Source organism: Phoenix dactylifera, chromosome 9 (genome assembly GCF_051530095.1).
Source record: "Phoenix dactylifera cultivar Ajwa chromosome 9, Ajwa_hap1_PhDact_Kaust_v1.1, whole genome shotgun sequence".
NCBI classification, from domain to species: domain Eukaryota; kingdom Viridiplantae; phylum Streptophyta; class Magnoliopsida; order Arecales; family Arecaceae; genus Phoenix; species Phoenix dactylifera.
This window is the reverse complement of record NC_143198.1, coordinates 28,785,095-28,805,685: the sequence shown is the minus strand read 5'-3', so window position 1 is coordinate 28,805,685 and position 20,591 is coordinate 28,785,095. Positions and strand designations below refer to the sequence as shown.

The 20,591-nt window shown below is 43.1% G+C and overlaps 2 protein-coding genes across 2 annotated transcripts; one reads left to right on the top strand and one right to left on the bottom strand.

Annotated features, from left to right (window-relative positions):
* Positions 1-2,646: 2,646 nt before the first annotated feature.
* Positions 2,647-5,116, bottom strand: LOC103711184 (pentatricopeptide repeat-containing protein At3g49240, mitochondrial-like). The gene has a single exon (XM_008797237.6). The coding sequence runs from the start codon at positions 5,008-5,010 to the stop codon at positions 2,929-2,931; it is 2,082 nt and encodes a 693-aa protein (XP_008795459.4). The 5' UTR covers positions 5,011-5,116; the 3' UTR covers positions 2,647-2,928.
* A 1,410-nt stretch (positions 5,117-6,526) lies between these two features.
* LOC103711182 (uncharacterized) lies at positions 6,527-12,464 on the top strand. The gene is made up of 4 exons (XM_026806289.4): positions 6,527-7,088; positions 10,886-10,941; positions 11,016-11,077; positions 12,328-12,464. Exons 1-4 carry the CDS (start codon positions 6,711-6,713, stop codon positions 12,330-12,332), a joined length of 501 nt encoding a protein of 166 aa, XP_026662090.4. The 5' UTR covers positions 6,527-6,710; the 3' UTR covers positions 12,333-12,464.
* The last annotated feature ends 8,127 nt before the right edge of the window (positions 12,465-20,591 follow it).

Here is a 20,591-nt window from a genome sequence, read left to right as displayed (position 1 = left end):
GGGGTATCTCCTGTCCTAAAAAAGTGAGGGGGTGGCCTCCCCAAAGCGGACAATACCTCGTGACGGGACGCAACCTTCTTTTCTGCTTTAACAGAATATGATATTTTTATTTTGTATAATATTAGTATAATATAGTATAATACAATATTGAATACTATAGTATAATAATATAATATAATATGATAATATATTATATAATAACATTGTAATATAATATAATATAATGGATTAGAATCTAATCTAATATAATATGATATAATATTATATAATAATATTGTAATATAATATAATATAATGGATTGGAATCTAATCTAATAATAGATTATAGGATTTTTTTGCATAGATACCCTTCTAAATATAGGATTTTGCGTGAATATGCTTCTAAAATTAATATTTGCATGTATACCCTCGTAAATATTTATTTTGCTATTCTACCATTTTTTATTCTTATTTTTGCATATGTACCCATGCCATCTAACACCGTTAAAAAACTTAACGGTTTTAAATTAAAATGACTAAAATATCCTTAATGGGTAGGCGTGTAAATAAAAAAAAATTATAAGGATATACTAGTAAATAAAAATTTTACCATGCTTTTCGATAAGATTTTGGGCAAATCTAATTAGCCATATCATATTATTAAATCAACTAATCTCACTATTTAAGAAAATAATACATTTTATAGTTTATCCACCATTGACTTGAGCCTCTATAATTTTTTTTTCTTTTTATTCCGAAAAAGGACAACTTTCCACTTTACCCCAATTGACTTGGTGCCATCAACTTCTTATTCCTATGGGACAGCTGTTCAGCTTATCCTAGCAGCCATTTCAATTCCCAAAAAGAACATCCCAGCAGTTTAATTCCATGGTTCTCAGTATCTAGGACATGAGTGGTATTGCATAAATTATTTAAGAGAGCCGATCCACAAAATAAGACAGCTCAATCAATGATAAAGATGTAGGTAAAATAAGATATTTTCTACGTTTTTTTTTGGTATAAAATTGGAGCATGATCAACACCTCTAAACAGCTTGTTTGAGGGGAATGCTCTAAGTACAAGAGACATGGCATTCTTTTTGAAGGAGGCTAGTTGGAAGCTGGGGCTTCTAAGATATAGATTTTAGCCTTCTATCTAGATTTTCACATTGATAGTCCTTTATTTTTTTTTTCCATGTCCATCACCTAAATTTTTCTACGGCCTGCTCACATTCTTCTGCTACAGCTATCTCCTACCATGTTCTGCCTGTATTCATACATGAGCATCCTTGTTCTTTCCAACCAAATCTACTGCTGGCAGCCAAAATAAGTTTTCTCCAATCCTGTCACCTTGCCTCAAGTCCATTTCCCTTCTTTTATTTCATGTTTCTAACAGGTATGTTCCCTCCCCCATACCTTTCACATGCAGCTTACTTATCAAACATCTTAGCTCCTTTTTTTAGTGACAAATAAGTAAAAGGTTATTAGGTCTTTGTTCATTTGGAGTGATAAATGAGAAAGAATTGATTAGGTTTTTCCATCCTTTACAGCACAACACAGTTGTAACAACAAATGAGCAAAGGTTATCTAGGATTAAAAAGTCTAGTACGATGGCAACCAATCAGAGTGCTTAGGAGAAAAGAAAAAATGCATCATGTAAAGAAGTTAACTGTAAGGAAGAAAGGAACTAGATTTGTTACTTGGAATATTGGAAATTTGATTGAAAAAAAGTAGAGAATTAGTTGATACAATGATATGTAGAAAAGTTAATATCGCTTGTTTACACGAAACTAAACAGAAAGGTAGTAAATCTAAAGATATTGGAGATGGTTATTAACTATTATATGTAAGTAAAAATAATAATAAAAATGGAGGCGACGTGGAGGCGATCCGAGCTTGCACTGCTCTCTGCAGTGCAAAAATGCACCGTAAAGGATCCTGAATTGGTATTGAAATGTTTGCTACAGAATATCTTCAACATGGCATCTCTAATAAATACTTCACAGAGTCTACTCAGAATGCCAACTTGAAAATGCCAAAAATTCTCTCATGGTGAGCAACTATTTGGCATACAAACTCTGAAGGATGAAACATCATATACAGTCACATAACGTCATAGATTAGATTCCTAATATGACAAATGAGCAGAATGTTAGACAACATAGAAGTACTACGAGGTAAATGTGCCTAATCTATAATGAGCTCTTTTGCTGCTTTGTTGCAAAGAGAGCAGTTAAGTTGCCTCAAGTCATCATGATACTTGAAGTGAATGAATCATCTTATCTAAATTAAAATTCCACATTTCTTATGGAGCTCAAACTCTGCAGAAATTTTGGATCATAATTTTGTCTACAAATAAGTTCTTTTCTTCTTTTTGATCAGCTTTGACTCTAAGACATTTAAGATGGTGAAAAAGCATTTCAACATTCATTAAAATAACAGAAAATCAACAATTTATACCAGGAAAAGGAGGTAGGGACACTGCATATTCTCAGAACACCTATTCTCGTTGCCTGAAGTCTAGTTATTAAGAACCAGAGCACATTTAAATTGCACGTGTGAACAGGTAGAATTGTACACGAAATATCATCAAGAGACTCTGGTACCAAGAATATAAAGCAACACAGCTAGTGGTGCACCATGTAGCATACATTCTAACAGATAATGATAATTTTGAAATACTCCAAAATGTCTATTAGTATCAGATTTCAGGATTTTCAGATTACAATGAATGGAACACATCCCAAGCCAAAGCTTTCATTTCCAAATGATGATTAATAACCTAGCTTATAGAAACCTTAATCACATTTCAAATGACAACCCTAATAATAATAATAAAAGATGAGCTACATTTTTCCTTGACAGTTCAGAATGACCTCAACAGATGAAATAACAGTACCGAGAAGAACTCTCCTCATCAAGATTTTATAATGGATACTGTGAAACAAGCTCAGATTTGTGAAGCTGATACCTGTTGAGCAGCATATCCAGCTCCTTCCTTCGTTTCTTCGGTCGAGCTACTACCATCACTCACTTTTTTCAGCACTTCTCCATCAGGTAAACTCGCACTGATAGCTTCTCCATCTCTGCCTTTCAATTCTTCAACTGATCCACTATCATTCCTCTCTTCTTTCAGCGATCCCCCATCAGAACCACTGGCACCATCAGGCATGGACTCCTCCTTTGCCTCTTGCTTTCTCCGTCCCAAAACAGCTTCTATAGCTGCGGCACTAGCTCTGGCAGCAGCTGCCTCCTTTGCAGCAGCCTCGGCCTTCTTCCTCTCCTCTTCTTCCTTGGCAAGAGCCTCAGCTCTCGCCTTCTCTTCTGCCGCTCGAGCCGATGCCTCAGCTTTCTCCCTTTCTACATCCTTGTACAGTTCACCCAAGTCATCCTCTCTCCCTTCCTTCCTCAACGCCCCCTCCACAAGCTCCTTCATTTCTTCACTGAAAGCCACCCCATCATCTAACAGTATCTCCCTAACCATCTTAAGTCCGTCGTCCAACCTCTCTTCCTCGACAAATGCCTTCAACTGCATCTCATAACTCGCAATGTTCGGCTTCACATCCTTCTCCTTCATCTGGTTAAAGAACCCCGTCGCCTCATCAAGCCTTCCCGCATTCACCAACCCCCCGATAACCTTATTGTACGCATTTGTATTTGGCCTCAGGCCCAATTCCACCATCTTGTTGAAGTATCCTGTGGCATCATCCACCCTATCCACTCCGAGGCAAGCTTCCACCAACAGAACGTAGGTGTACTCATCCGGGTTGATCCCACGCTCGCCCATCTCCCTGTACAGCTCCTCAGCCTCAGCGACTAATTTATTCTTCCCCAATTGATCAATGAGATTGTTATAAGACGGTGTATCCGGGCTGCATTTCTTCTCACCCATCCTCTTAAACACAGCAATCGCCTCATCGAACTTTCCGGCAAGGCAATACGCGTCCACCATCACATTGAAGGTCCCCAAATTCACGGTGATCCTCCGAGGGGGGTTGTGCTCGTTCATCATCCTCTCGAACAAACCAAGTGCCTCCTCCAACTTACTGTTCCTTCCCAGCGCATCCAGCACCGAATTGTAGCTCGCCGCCCCGAACCTGACTTTGGAACCATCGCCAAGAACTTCACTGTAGATTTCCATCGCCTCCTTGTCCATGCCTTTCTTGAAGTAACCCTTCATGAGATTCCCGTAGACGGCCCCATCGTAGATTGTGCCGCTGCCGAGTTTCTCCCTGAGCTCGTCGAAGAGGGACAGGACGCGGTCGGCGTCGTCGTTCTTGACAAAGCCGGCCATGAGGAAGTTGTAGACGATGGGGTCGGGAGCGCAGAAGCCCTTGGCGATCATGTCGTCCTTGAGCTCGAGGGCCTGGTCGAGCTTGCCGTTGTCGACGAGGCCCTTGACGAGGATGCGGTAAGTGGTGGGGGAGGGGTTAAAGGGGGCGTCTTTGAGGATGAGGCGGTAGTGCTCGAGGGCGGTGTCGGTCTTGCGGCAGTCGCAGTACGCCTGGAGGAAGAGGTTGTGGGTGATGATGGTGGGCGCGACGGACGCCTGGGTGATGAAGCGGTGGAGGGAGAGAAGGTCGGCGTAGCGGGACTGGCGGAGGAGGGCGGCGAGGACGGCGTTGCAGGTGAAGATGGTGGGGCGGCAGTTGGAGTAGATGGAGTGGCGGACAAGGAGGGAGGCCTCGTCGAGGTCGTTCTCGCGGATGAGGGTCAGGATGCGGTTGTGGAGGTTGAGACGGTTGCCGGCGAGGGCGGAGACGGACTCCGGGAGCTTGGGGACGTTGGGATTGGATGCAATTTTGGGGCCCGACGGGGCGCGGCGGGGGGCGGAGGAGGAGGGGTGATTGCGGAGGGAGGAGAGGGGTGGCTCGATGCGGAGGCGGCGTTTGCGGCGGCGGCGCTCGGCGGCGGCCTCCTCGGGGGTGGCGAAGGAGAGGAGGCGGAAGGGGGCGGCGGCAGCGGTGGGAACGGGGTTCCGGTAGGGTTTTAGGGATTTGAGGTGGGAGAAAAGGGGCTTGGAGAGCGACATTTTTTAGGCTTCGGGGGTGGGAGGCGAGAGAGAGAGAGGAAGAAGAGATTTGGGGGTTTTTGAGGGGTTTGGGGTGGGTGATTTGTGGTACTTAGGTAGTTTGATGTGATATGGATGGCAAAGATAAAAGCTGGAAATATATCGCGATGCTTAACCCGACTCTTCACGCATCGCACCCAGGTTTTCACCGGCTCGTGCGTGTAGTGTTATTTATTTGTTTATTTATGTGTTAAGTAGATTTTGCATAAAAAATTATTTAATTATCAATCTTTTTACATTCCTCCACTGGTTTCCTAATTTTTTCCATACCGGTTTTCACAAAGTTCTAACCTTACGTGGCAATTGGTTTCCGGTGCCATGAAATCGCGGACTTCTCCTCATCCAATCACGAAGTGATAGGCCTCTAGCCACGTTCTCAGGAGGAAAAAACTGTGATTTTCTGGAGACCCGCAGAAATTTAGCAAGCTTTAACGTTCTCAAAGTAAAATAGATTTTTTACATAAATATACCCTTAAATATCAAATTTTACCTAAATATTCTTTCAAATTTATATTTATATATTTATTTTTATAAAATATTTATTTTGCTATTTTATTTTTTAAGTTTTATTTTTGCATATATATCTACACTATGTAACGCCCGTTAAAAAAATTAATAATTTCAAATTAAAATAATTAAAATATTTTTAATAGATACAAGTGCAAAAAAAAATATCAAATAATGATAAAGAATAAAAAAGTAATATCAAAATTTTATTTTATTTTTAATTAAAGTAAATATAATTTTTATTAATGATATTAGAAGAATAATTATATTTGAGAGATAAATAGAAAAGGGTATTTATGTAAATTTAAATTTTTAGAAGGGTTTTTATGGGGGAAAAATAAGTTAAATTCGATACTCTCTTCCTCGAAATTACCACTATGTCCTCCTCCGGTGGATCTCTATTATTCCGCCAAACTGCTAACAGCGATGATACCAGTTAGCCAATCGTAGCCACAAATCTACCTGAATTCCATCTAAAGATCGAATAGATGGACGGCCTTGATCTTCTGAACCTACAGTTTTCTGTCAGGAGTCTACCGATATGCCCTCCCGGGCTCATCCCCGACTCTTTGCGGAAGCGGGAATGCAGGACTCTCCGTTTATCGGACGAAATTCCCATTCCGCCCTCCAGTAAAACCGGGCTCCGATTCCGGTCCGTGCTTTCTCATACCTGTCCAATGTAAAAAACCGACAGGGTATATTCGTAATTGTGACAAATGCCAAGGGCTCCCTTCACCAAGAAAGCTCTTTACAATATAACGGTAACCTGATCCTAATGCCATCTTCCGGCCTGTTTCTTCGCCTCTCCTCCTCTCTTCCCCGGGGCGATGCAGGGCGGCCATGGAGGCCCTTAGCGTCAAACCTTTCTTTAGGGTTTCCGCCGTCCACCTCCCCAGAAAACCTAAGGCCACTCCCTCCCACTTTAAAATCTCATCGACCCCCCATTCCAAATCCTCGCCGCCCTCAAGCTCCTTCGTTGCCCCTCCAAGAAAACCCCCGCCCCTCAAAACCCTAGAAACCCCACACAATGCCCATCCCATCGCTCCTTTCTGCCTCCTCCTCCCAATCTTCCACTCCGTCGGGGATTTCGTCCTCTCTTGGGTGCCAACTCGTTTCGATCTTGGCTCGAAGGCGGCCGTCTCGGGGATGAAGGGATGTGTGGGAATGATTTGCTGTGCTGCGGTGGGAGTGGGATGATGCTGATGAGCACCACGGCGGTGTTGTCGAAGGCCCTGGTCAGCCCCTTTTTTGTCGACGCTGGCCGGGAACCCGACGTTCGTGTGGGGGGCCTGTGGCGTGGGACTATAAAGATGTTTTTGAACTTTTCTGTGGAGCGGAGGTGGGACTACGGGATGCTGTTTAGTTCCGGGGGGATGCCATCATCGCACTCGGCGCTGTGCATGGCACTGACGGCGTCAGTGGGCCTGTGCCATGGGGCGGCGGACTCGTTGTTTCCTGTGTGCCTTGGTTTCAGCCTCATTGTAATGTATGATGCCATTGGGGTACGGCGGCATGCTGGGATGCAGGTGGAGGTGAGGAAATATTGACTTTTTTTTGGTTTTATCTATCAATTTGTTAATTGATGAGGGTAGAAGAAAAGGGTTGTCTAGATTGATTATGACTGCACAGCATAGGCTAGTAGTTCTTCCTTTTTTTTTTTCCACAGAAAGAAAAAGAAGCAGATTAACTTGGTCCGGTGCTTATTTATAATTATATGGGAATAGTAACCTGTCAAGAAAAGCCACCAGAAAAATATATTGATCTTTTACCAATTCATTTTTTGATTAGGTGACAGGATTTACTGTATATAATCGGGGAGAAGTTTTTTCAAATTGAATCTTTAGATATATGACATTAATAAGGGGAAATTTTATGATATAATTTCCAAGTATGACATTGTTATTGCTGGAGGAAAGATCTTCAAGAAATGTATCTTCAATGACAAGGGGGACGAAAGAGAATATAGTTGCCAGTCACATTATGAGCATTATAAGTGTCCTTTTCGGGGATTCTTAGTTTGAAGTGTGGGACGCTTCTAGTGAAGTATAAAAGTTTTTTGTTTTTTGTGGACACTTCAAGCAAAGTGTCCTGGATAGCGTCCTTTTATATTAATAAACTTTATCAAGATTATGTGAATGCTTTAAGTTAAGTACTGTGATTTAGATATAAATATATCATAGTTAGTTGTCAATCTGAGCATCTCAAAACATCGTACGTGAACCTAGCAAATAGATTAAACAATTTGAAAAGTCATGACTATTTTATTAAATTATTTGTTAAATAGCATTTATAATTTTAATAAGCATCAAACAAACCACACATATATATGTAGCCATGTCCCGATGCCTAGATTTTTGGAGGTTGCTGTCTGACACTTGAGGACATGGCACCCGTGCCAAGTGTCTAGGTAATGCCGGCTTTCACAATGCTCATATTTCAGAATAAGTATATTATTTTTCAGAAGGAAAATCTCCATATAATATCTCTTTTTTTGACTATCATAATCCATTCTATGATGTATTTAATGGTGGGAAAGTCTTGTTCAGGAAATTTTTCACTAGCGGCTTTCATTTCATAGTTATATTATTATGTTCAGGTAAGGAACATTCAATTTACGTGATACATACATGCACACACACATGTAATATTTAGTCAATCACAATTATGATATTTTAAATTTCCAAATGCAATGTAGTATGCCAAAGTTTGTCATGAAGCATGAACTCTGCTATGTCACATAGCACACATATATGTATCTATGCATGTATGCATGCATGTGCATGCATATATGCATGTGATTGTTGTTGAACTTTGATATTATTACTTCAACAACTACTTTGATGTGATTTTCTGGTTCCAAAAATTTACTATGGCGAAACTGCGAAATCATGTAGGTGCTTAATAAGATCATTGAGGACTTGTTTCAAGGGCATCCTATCAGTGAAAGAAAGCTTAAGGAGCTTCTAGCTTGTGTTTGCTGTCAAGAATATGCTATTGCTGTTTAAGTTGCTTTGTCAAGTACTCGAGAAAGCATATTGGTCACCAACAAAATTTTGTATCGAAAAGTCTTTAATTGGTCTATTCTTTTCCAAGACAAAGTATTTGGTTACATTCTAATTTATTGAGTTCCTTGATTTTTATGTGGTTTGATGGGTGTGAGTTGGGAAAATTTGTAGTTGAGTAGGCTGAATATATACGGTGAAATAGCACAATTGTCTTTACCAGGCTATTAATTCCACTATGATATAATGACATTGACATGTAATCCTCACTTTTCTTTGCAATCAATGATCTTATTGATTGATGAATCTTATTATTTGCATGGTGTAAGAAAATTGTGTTTGTGTTATATTGTATATTGTGTATAATGCTGTCAAGAAATCTACACATGGGGTGCAAATCATAATTCATGGCACTGACCAACATTGCATTGCATGGGTGTATGTGTTTCTGCATGCTCCGTTTCTGATGGCAAATGTGTATTTGTGCACAACTTGGTTTCCAATGTTTTTCATTGACATACATCTGCACATGTAGATTACTCTATTTGTAGGCAAATATCTTAAATTAGATACAAGATTTCTTATACATTTTGCCTTGAACTTCTTATTATTTGCTTGATTTAATATAGTTTTCCTGGATGTTGTATTATGTGTTTGACTTGTATACATACTTAACATGTTTAAGGGTTGCTTTATCAGAAAGCATTATGAGTCTTTATTATCGCTTGGGAGGTAAGATTGGGTAGATGGATCATAAGTCATGCTTGAGTGTTCTAGACATGTCTGCTCTCCACCAAATCACTTAAATGACATATCTACCCCCCATTAGAAACAAAGTAGTCAGATACAAGAACTAGAATGTCTTGACATTCCAACTTTATATCTTTTCTTAGTGTGTAAGTGAAGTATTAGCAATTTAGCACAGTGTACCATGATAGATTTAGCAGATTGATCCCCAACCTCCAAGGGCACAATGAAACATGCTGTAGTCGTAAAACTATGCATGGGGGATATAGTTATCCTTAGTGCCGGTGCATTGTAGAGAAAGAGCGTTGGACTACATAGCATAGTCAGGTGAATAATCTGAGAAATATGAGGCAAAAATAATGTGGCAGCTTATCTGTGATGGTGAATGGAGGGCTATCAATCTTAGTATGTCTACAAGCTCATTGAACTAAGGTTGGCACTAGCTGCTTTATCACAAAATTGACTAATAATAATCAGACATCAAGAGATACAAAATAAAAAATAGGCAGCTTCTAAAAGCTGAAGGACGTAGTAGATGCTTTGCCTTCATAGTTTAAAAGAGTGGTACATTTTCCCTTTCTACTCCTGACACTAGGGTTAAGCTTAACAGGGGTACAACATGCCAGCTGCTGATATTTAGTTGATTGCAAGAAAAGTAAGCAAACTCAAAGCTTATACTCTGCCTACTGACAAAGATATGAGAAGTTCTGTGCCATGCTAGTCAATGTTGTGTTGTACACCACACTAGCTAGGTATGGGCATGTTACAAGAATGCACACCCCTAAGTTGTGCATGCTGGTCCATGCAGTTCGTGCTGATTAACACAGTGTTTCTCTGGGGAAACACTGACTGTCCATATGTATGCAGCTTGGTAGATAGAGGTTGAATGGGATTCAAGCTGATGTAGAGGTTCATCAATCAAACATTACAGGCTTGGCACTTCAGCTAAGAGGACCTCATAAATTTCCATTGAAGTGTTTAGAAGAGAAGCAGGAAGAAATAGACAGACAGACATTCGCCTCTAATAGCTTTTCACAAAATAGGCAGCTATATGACAAGGGACACGAAGGAGGATAAAGGAAACACAATCCACTTTCTAGGTAAAAAAAAGTAAAAACAACGTAGGTTAGACATCCACTTCGAGGGGTTGTATACAGAGTGTGGCAATGGTACGACAGCAAGTTGAATCTCCACTTTTAAGGGATGCTTGGTTTTGGTGGGATGCTTGGTCGATGGTGCGATAGTGCAGGGTACTGGAGAGCAAGTCGTATCTCCATTCCCCAGTGTTTGGACTCGGTTTGTTAGAAGAAAAGAATGCACGGTTGAAGACACTGTAGTGACCAAAGTATTCAAAGCCTCTTCTTTCCTTCCACTCTTGCTTTTTATAAGCCCTATTTAAAGATCTTCATTAAATTTACAATTTCCACCATCATAATGCTTTGGTCATTTCTTAGTTGCTTAGCCTAGTAGCGGTCTCATCTAGCATCACATGATAGTCATATGTAGCTTTCCTATTAGCCTATGTTAGAAGATGAAGAAATGCGAATCACTTCACCAAGCATGCCTGTTATCCCTTGCAGGACCTTGCTGACGTGCCATTCACTCATCATACATGCACCGGTTGTGCATTAAATTGGTAAGAGTTCACACTGCATTAGATTTATGTGCCTTGCCACCATGCATTTGCCAACAGGCATTAACTTGGTGCAGCTTCACACTGTGTCAAGGGGCCCTGTGTCCTACTGCTACTGCTCATCGTGCTGATTTTTGGGGTAAGACACATCGATTGACACATCAATAAGAATTGGCATATGTTCATTCCTTTTATTAGGCATGTGGCCAAGCATGTGATTGACAAAGGCCATAACCAGTACATGTGTGGCACATGATACTTTAATTTTTACATGAAGAGAGTTGAGTTATTTTTGCTTCAACAATAATGTGCAAACCCTTGGTTATGGTTTACAAGAATGGAGCAAGGAGCAATACCCTCGACTCGCACGATGTAAGCTTGGTCTCCAGAAATTTGGATTTCCATCAGAAATGAAATCAAATGTGTGAAAAAATTACAGAACGATGTGCGTTACTGATGTGCTGAAAAAGATCCAAATGATCTAAATTTTTGTTTCATTGGAGACAGTCAGTTCGGTCCTGGTGTCTGGTTTAACCCACCCCCCCCCCCCCCCCCCCCCCAAAAAAAAAAAAAAGAATGAAAGGTGAGGAATAAGGATACATGGTTTTCTAGGGCTGAGTTGCTAATAGGATCTATAATCAATTTTCTATAGATCAGTAGTATAGATCGGTAATAACATTACTGAGAAGCCAGACTTGACATGGATATTTTCAGAATTAAAAGAAAAAGGATTTTAGGAGAGGAGTAAAGAGTGAAAATAGAAAGAACAAAAACAAGAGAAAGGGAGAGGGAGAAACAAAGGCTAAGGTGAGAATCTTAGGCAATGTACTTAAAGGAATCGTGACTAGGAGATGAGTTCAATTCTGAATGTTTGGCACCATAAAAGTTAAGGTGTGGAAGTGAAATCCATGTATCTGACATGATTGAAGTGAACAGTTTTAAGTGACAGGTGAGATGGTCTACCATGGTTAACCATGTATGATTATGATCAACCACGTCATTATGGTCAAGATAGTGACAACAGGTCTAAATATAGCCCGCCTTTTGACTTATGGGAAGAGATTTTGCATTTTGGAACTTGTTTGTTTGAAATCGGCAATGTAAGTAGGAGGCAAATATGTGTGGTGTTACATGAGACTTGCATGCTTCCAAACACTAGAAGTGAGCCACCTCCATGATTTGCTCGAGAATACACAACCATAACTCATAATGCACTTGACTAATTGTATCAGGCTGATAGTTTTTACTTCTCGTCGCTTCTACGGAATGTTCAAAATTTTCTTTCCTTCAGCATGCATTTTTTAGTGGCTGGTAGTCTAGGTTAGTGTTTTGCTTCTTTGTTTCTTTCTTTTGTTTCATATGGTAAATTTCTTTTTGCTGGACAACCAGGGTGAATTTTATACTAAAGCAAAATGAGGAGGCAGAACATATACCTGTACAGATAACTCGGAGTTTAGTTACCAACGATTCATTTCAGAGTTCAGCTTCTACCTTGGAGTTCAATTGTGGCGCCAACATGATTATTTTTTGGTATCAGATCTAATCTCTGCCTATCAATTTTTATATCATGACTCAGGTCATAATGACAGAAGCACTAGATCTTAGCTGTTATGTGATTTGATTATGATGAGAAATACTGTATTACATGACTGTATGACTGGATCTTGCCATGCAATCTCAGCTTTCCCTGCACCAAATTGGATGTGCCATTGTTATAGATTGTTGGTTGTCAAATAGTGCACATCATGTTCGGATTTTGATCATGTTGTAAACAAGAATGCTATTACTACTGAGGTTTTCACTTGGGGGACACTAGATTTATCATGATCTAGACAATCCTTTCGAGACCCTCTCTTAGAAACTGAAAAGAGTAGTTGGTGAGGGAGAAAAAAAGTAACAACAGGAGAGATGAATAAAGAAAACCTCAAAGATCTCGTGAAGAAAAGGGAGATACTATGAAGAAATTTAAATTACAGATAGTTGCTGAGCTTGTGGTCTAATAAATGACCAATAATGCATATATGATCCTTTCTATTGATGATTGCACATCTAATGACTGCACGAGATCTCCCTGCTCCTCCTTGTTGGACAGGACATGTTCTAATAATATTAGTATTTAAACTTATTATTCGCCAGGGGTCTTCCTATATGTTCCTTGTTACTTAGTTACCAATGTTTGTTCATGTTTTTGCTGCTTTCTTGAAGCAATTTCCAATGTTTTCCCAAATTTAAGGGATTTTTTGTGTGGACTTCTTTCTTGAAATAGGTTTCTTTTTTAAATATCTAGCTACATGGAAAATTCCTTGGCAACTTGGGCCTAGCCGGGCTGATGAACAAAATGGACGCATGATTGGAATTCAAAACAGTGCCTTCAACCAGTAAAGGCTTTAGAATGCCTTTTGTTGCCATCCAAGTAATGAAACAGCTCACCCTCCTCAAATATCCCTATTGCTTAATAGCATTATTATAATTTTATTCTTTCTGTAACGGTGTCTTGGACAGCCTTAGCCTTACTTTCATGATCTAGAAAGCCAGAACTAAGGTAGGAGGTGCTTCTATGCTGTCATAGCGTGATAGCAACTGTGGAAATTTATAAATATCCTTCTTGGAGCTCAAAATGGGCATGGACCTTAACGAGAGAGACCTTCATACGTAGGGAAATTAAAATATTTGATTTGTCTGATGTTTTTCATGAAGAGTGTGCATATGTCACTATAACACTTCATATTTTATCAGAGTTACCTGACTCACAGCGCCGTGCTTCCATTAGATGTGGCTCATCTATCTCCTTTCAGACTTTTAGAAGACACTGTTCATCAAGTGGGTTCACTTTTTTTTTTCTCCGACTTTGATTGATGTGAATCATGTATTTTTTCAATCCTATGCTCGTAGGCATAGCTTGTTTGACATAGCAAAGGACGTCGCCTGATAGATTAATTAGATCAAGTCTATGTTTTCACCAACTTGTAGGTTTTATAGGAAAGCCGTCCTTGCCGCGTCGTAATTCGCACGTCACGAGATAGGGGTCATCATCTCACTCCCACCTGTAGCTAAACCAATGTATACCTCCCTGGAGATTGTCCATTAGGAGCTCATTTACACTTTGAATGGGATTAACAAGGAATCGCCATGTCCGTAAAATCAGATGGGCTCATTTCATGTCATGCTTTGACTTCAAGATATTTATATGATCATGTAATTTTCTGATGGTGATTTATGATTGTATCTAGCAAGGCATTGTCCTTTGAAAAAAAAAAAAATGGAATTGTCCTATCAAACAAATTTCTAAAGAAGTGGCTGCATTTTCTAAACAAATTTCTATGTTTTCGGCTACTAAATAACAAATTTGAGAAAATGAAGGCACGCAAGCCCGATCTCATCTCAAAGAGTAATACCAAGGGCCCCGCTCCAGTTCTCAAAAGTTTTCCTATGCAGGTCCTTTTTTTTTTCTTTGGTTATTGGTTATGCCTTATAATATATTTCTATCTGAAGAAAAGAGGGCAGTATTTCTGTTAGTTTTTGCTTTTAATTTATATTATTATAATTATTTTGATGAGAGAGTAGGAGCATGGAAGCCTTCCATCTTTTTTTTGTTGTTCAGTTTCTTGTACAAATAAAAGATATTTTAGCAACTAGATCGACATGTACCCTCAAGCTCAATTCATGGTTACCCACAGAAATAATTGTTTCAGCTAGATGCCTACTTTTTTTTCATACAAATAATGGAAGTTCTAGAATTGAAATCATGCTCTTGGGTACGATCCATATATTACACGATAGCAGGACTGTATGGCCACGTTTAGTACATGGGACACAAAACCTTACGTACTATGGCGTGGTCTATCCAATTATAGCCATTATGCAAAATGTGGAGCCGTGGTTGCAAGGCAAAACGTCTCCATCCCTGGTTTGAATTATTGGAGAGGATCTCGGCTCGAGATTGAAATGTAGCTTCGAATGTTGGAAGGATAATTTCAAATACTGAAAATGTTTTAAATGTAGAGATAGAGATATCTAGGATGTAGATTGATATGCAATCATAATCTTTTGGCTCATGCGGAAGGTTGGCAAGTTTGCCATATTTTCATGAATTTTAAATGAATGCTGTCAACAAGGCTTAATGGATCTTGGGTCTAATCAAGTGCAGCTTATTTGTTATCTTATCAAGCCCGATTTGAGCTCAATTAAAATTGAGCTAAATATAACATATTCAATTAACAGAGGGAACAGGTTGGCAGTGGTGGTGGTTGGAGGGAGGATCGGCATGGGAGGAGGATTGATGGTGCCGGTAGAGGCCATTGGATGGTGGCTATTATGTGAGGATCCATATAGGCGTGTGTTTAGTTCCACGTTAGTTATTTGTTGGATAAATTTTGGATACTTATACAGGATTGAGTAATACTTTCTAGCTGATCTTTTTTTTATGAGGTTTTGTATTATTACAAATGGTATCAGAGTAGACTTAGCCCATAATCTATGTGCACTAGGGAATACTGCAGGACAGATTCATTGAGGCTGACCATAGGCCAATCATGATGCTTATGGTTAGATTTTAATGGATTGGAACCTTTAGCCCGACGATAATGTCATGGGTTAAACATAGGAGTATGTGAGGACCCGTGTAGGCGTTTGTTTAGTCTCACGTCGGTTATTCGCTGGGTAGATCTTCGATACTTATACAGAATTAAGGAACCAAAATAATACCTTTCAGTTAGCTTTTATAAGTGAGGTCTTGAATTGTTATAGGGTGGCAATCGCGTCGGGTCGGGTCGGGTTAGATACGGGTTGGGTCGGATGTGGGTTGGGTCAAAAATTCATCAACCCAAATCCATCTTGTTTATTAAACATGTCAAAATTTCAAATATGAATCCAATCTGTTTATTAAATAGTTAACCTGACATGATCCATATAACTCATTTATTAATTAGGTTAAACGGATCAAACAAGTTAGATGGATTTTAAACGGGTTAAATTGATTTAAATAGGTTAAATAGGTTAAGCGGGTCGGGTTAAATAGGTCCAAAATATATTAAGTAGGGTTCAAATAGGTTAAACAGGTTTTAAACAAGTTAAACGGATCGAGTCATAACTCGACCCAATTATTAAATGGGTCAAAAGTTAAATTTGAACCCAACCCATTTAATAAATAAGTTTAGATGGATTGCCATATTTACAATCTAAACCTATTTATGTCAAATTTAAACTAACCTAAAGCGGGTCGTTTAAAAATCGAGTTAATAGGTCGGGTCATAAATTGCCACCCCTAACGATGACTACTAGAAGGAGAGGGAGAGAACGGAAAAAAATATAAAGAGTAGGATTTGAAACAGTTATTCTATCAGTACATTTAATCCAATGATCAGTTATTTATCGATCCAGTGAATTTATTTTTAGCTTACTTCAGGTCGAGACTAAAACAATGAATTTCTAGTCTGACACACTTATGCTTGAGCTAAGCTTGTTTTTAACCAAGATTTTACAACTCTAATTAAATTATTAAACGCATGAGATTGGATTATCGCTATTCTCCCTCTGCCCTCCGGTCTTCTGCATGAGAACCGGACATTGGTGGCCGGATTCAATTCAAGCCTTTTGCATTATGTGTGTAAAAAATTTATAAAAATATTCCCAATAACTTTGGTTAAGTTTATCCATATTTTGTATTGCAAATATACCGCCGACCCACCGCACAGCAATAGAGAGACACGCCCAGATGTTCCTCTCACGTAGGGCTGTCAACGAGCCGAACCGAGCCCGAGCCTGGAAGAGCTCGGCTCGGCTCGTTTCACAGAAGCTTAGGCTCGGGCTCGGGCTCGGTAACGAGCTCTATTTTGGGCTCGAGCTTGGGCTTGCTTGGCAAAGCAAAGGCTCGGGCTTGAGCTCGTAAAGCTCGTTTCAATTAGGAGCTCTAGAACGAGCTCGGGCTCGTAATTGGGCTCGAGCTCCGGCTCGAGCTCGATAACAAGCTATTTTTCTCTATGTGATTAGATTTTTATGAATTATGGTGCTGAAATAAGATTTTTCAGTGGAAGACTAGAGCTCGTTGGGGCTCGTGAGCTGCTCGGGCTCGAATGTAAACGAGCCTCATATTGGGCTCGGGCTCTGGCTCGTTTGACTACCGAGCCGAGCTCGAGCCGAGCTTTTATCGAGCCGAGCCCGAGCAGCTCGGCTCATTAACAGCCCTACTCTCACAGGCATGCTCGGGCGGTATCTCGATACGTCCTCATTTTAGGAGTCATAGGTTCCGCCTGTCTCTACCGTCTATTCCTTTGGGAACCATCGCTTCAATGGTCATGATTCAGAGGGAGCCGCAAACCAACCCCTGCTTGTTAATGAAGGATGGAGTGGCTTTTCAGGCAAAGCATATTTTTCGTAAAGCTAATGGGGCCGAGAATTAGGTGGTCGTCTATATGGCCAGTCATACGGAAAGTACCATGTGGGCTGAGAATGGAGAACTGTTTCGGGCGCTCTGAAATATTCTGTTTTCTAATTTTATTGGGTGTATTCGTACTCGTCAGATATAAATTGCTAAATAATAAAAAAAATATGCATCTTTCTTCGTGCCTTTTGACCGTTGGATCGTCCCCATTTCACTTCGCAATCTTTGCATACTACAGACGGATGAATGATTTATTCGGATCGCTTTAAGAGCTGTGCAGTGGATGATCCAACGGTGGTTGAGCGTGAAGGAAGGTGCATCCTTCTTTCGCTCTAAGGATACAACCGCGACACCACGTGATCACACGCACGAGCTCTCGAGGAATCTGGGAGGTACGGGGGGCCCTTTCCAGCCGCTATCTCTCGGACGTGGGATCCGCATGATGTCTCCCATATAGCATGAGACCTAGTACGTATCCCATTAAACAATAACGACTTGTTCTGCCCGCAAAATTTTTTTTATTATTTTTTAAAAAATTTATTTTTAAAAATATAATATCTAAAAAAATAATTTTAATATTTCTAATTAATCGTTAAAAAATGGTATAGGGTGGCTAATGTTGGGTTGAGCAATTATTTTTTAAAAAAAATGGTATAGAGTGGCTTATGTTGTATAAATTAAAAAAATAATGGTGTTAGGTGGCCGCACAGCAGGGATTATTTATGCGAGAGATTGGTTGGATCAAAGCCAGCCAAATTAGTTTTACGTCGGCACAAAAATCTTCTTGGGTGACATGATGCCATTACATTTTTTCATCCTAAAAAATTCCGACCATGAAAGGATCTACATCAATATACATTTTTATAGAATGCAATTGTATAAAATACCTTTCTTAGAGTTTGGTGCATCTTGATCATGGGTCAATGGACAGGTTTATTTGGCACCCGCAAAAGAGGTTCTTAAAATCTTGAGAGAGAAACTCTGGTGTAGAGAGAGAAGTTCCCAACGGCTATCTGGTCGGTGGCGCTCGCGAGCTGATTGACCGGGGATCTTGGTGCTCCGGTGGGCGGCGTGCGTCGTTTGGCCGGCCGGGATCTTGGGGAGTCCTCGTCTGCTCGTCGAGAGCCGGGTTGGCCGTAAGCTTGTAAGCGGGCGAGCGGCTGGGATCTGGTAGCCGAGGAGGAAACCCGAGGAGCTCCGGTGGGCGGTGGGTGTCGGTTGGCCGGCCGGGATCTTGGGGAGTCCTCGATTGATCGTCGAGCGCCTGGGTTGGCCGTAAGCCGGTAAGCGGGCGAGCGGCAGGGACCTGGCAGCTGAGGAGGAAACCCGAGGAGGACGGTGGGCGGTGTGCGCCGGTTGGCCATTGGGGAGTCCTCGGTTGATTGTCGAGGATTTGGCAGCCGAGGAGGAAACCCGAGGAGGAGCGGACCACACCGGAAGGGGGGAGTACGCCGGTACACTCTGTCCTCTTGACCTGTTTGTTGTGTCTTCAGGTGGGCAACAGCGGCATGGAGCACAAGGGGAAGCAGTCGGCGGCGAAGGCGTCGGAGGGAGCGGCGAGAGGCAACGGTAAGCCCACTGCCACCAGCTCGAAGTCGACCGGTCGTGGGGTGCGCCCTACTGCCTGGTCGAAGCCGGGGCCGTGGGTTACCCACTGGCCCACGGCCGAGGAGGTGGACCGCCTGAGCCGCCGCTTCCCAGAAGTGCTGCGGCCGCCGGAAGAGCCGATAGAGGCGGCCCGGCAGGTGTGGGAAGGGCGGGCGGCGATTGTCCGGAGTTTTGGTCGCCGGATTCCGGCGGAATGGGTGGCCAAGGATGTGGCCACCCGCGCGAAGCTTGAAGGAGTGGTGGCTGTCCCGTTAGCGGACGATTACATCGCCCTGCGATTCCGGTCGACGGAGGACCGGGATCGGGCTCTCAGGGGAGGGCCGTGGGTGGTGGCGGGGCAGTTGCTCGCCATGAGCCCGTGGGTGCCGGACTTTGAGCCGGGGGACGGAACGGTGAACAGGGCGTTGGTATGGCTCCGGCTGCCGCGACTACCGCCGGAGTACTGGTCGACGTCGACCATCCTCCACATCGCGGCTCGCGCCGGCCAGCCGGTGGCGGTGGATGAAGTGACCGAGCAGCAGGCGGCGATGGGGTTCGCCCGGGTTAAAGTGGCGATTGATCCCACTGAACCGCTGCGGCCGGGGGTGCTCATACAGGGGAAGACGAAGGTGCGGTGGCAGCCCTTCGTCTTCGAGAACGTCCCTGTTCTTTGCCCTAGCTGCGGGCGGATGGGGCATACGGAGGTGACGTGCCGTTTCCAGATGGCCGCCGGCGCACACAGGGAGGTGCATCCGGCGGCAACGGAGGCGGGGGACAGCTCGGGTCTACCGACCTTCGGTGGTGGGGTGGAGGTCCAGGGGCCAGTCTTCGGCCCCTGGATGGTGGCAACCCGGCGGAAGATCCCTCCGGGGGACCTGCCGCCGCGGCCGAAGGAACCGCCCGGGCCCGATCACGGGGCTGGGTCGTCTGCGAGGCGGCCGGTGAGTCCGGTGGTGGCGTCACCATCGCCTGCAGCGGTCTCTCCGGCTGACACGGCCGGCTGGCAGAAGCCGGCTAAGGTTGCTCGGCGTCGGTCGCCGGCGGCAGCGGAGGGGGAAGGGCTCCAGCTAGCCCCTCCTCTCGGCCCGTTTCCGGTGGACATGGCCGATGACGACTTGCTCAGGGACGACGAGACCGAGCCAGCCGAGCCGGATCGACACGGGGGGACCACTCACATGCGAGCGGACCCGGGGCCGAGTCAGGACAGCCTGTTGCAGGCTGAGACCGGGTCTGGTGGGCCAGCTGTGGCCCGAGCCCAAGTTCAGAAGAGGCCCAGGCCACCGGTGGACCCGGGCCCGCATGGAGGCCCAGGTAGGGGGGATCACCTACGTGTGCTTCCTGCGGTGGGTCAGCGGGCTGACACGCTGTTGACCCGCGGCCGGGCCCAGGGGCGGGGACGTCGGGGTCGTGGGCTGCCGGGTGCGACTCGGGATGCGTCTGCAGCGCGGGGCACGCTGCGTGCTCGATCAGCCCCGGGCCTGCGGGCCCCCCCAGCGGCGGGAGAGCAGGTCCGGGAGCTGCCGGGCCGGGCCGACTCGCACGGTGGCCATCCCCCCCTGAGTGAGGCACAGCCATGGGATGCGCAGGGTGGTACTGGCCCCGCTGGAGTCTTCCGGTTTGGCCCTCTGCCCCTGGTTGCGGGTGAGCAGGGGGAAGCCTCCTCTAGTGGGAGTAGGGCCAGGGATCA

Bases quoted from the DNA above. Each gene is read 5' to 3' on its own strand.
- LOC103711184 (XM_008797237.6), bottom strand. From the start codon at position 5,010: ATGTCGCTCTCCAAGCCCCTTTTCTCCCACCTCAAATCCCTAAAACCC.
- LOC103711182 (XM_026806289.4), top strand. From the start codon at position 6,711: ATGTGTGGGAATGATTTGCTGTGCTGCGGTGGGAGTGGGATGATGCTG. The intron at 7,089-10,885 runs GTGAGGAAATAT...TATCCCTTGCAG, and splicing joins ATGCTGGGATGCAGGTGGAG to GACCTTGCTGACGTGCCATT. The intron at 10,942-11,015 runs GTAAGAGTTCAC...AACTTGGTGCAG, and splicing joins ACCGGTTGTGCATTAAATTG to CTTCACACTGTGTCAAGGGG.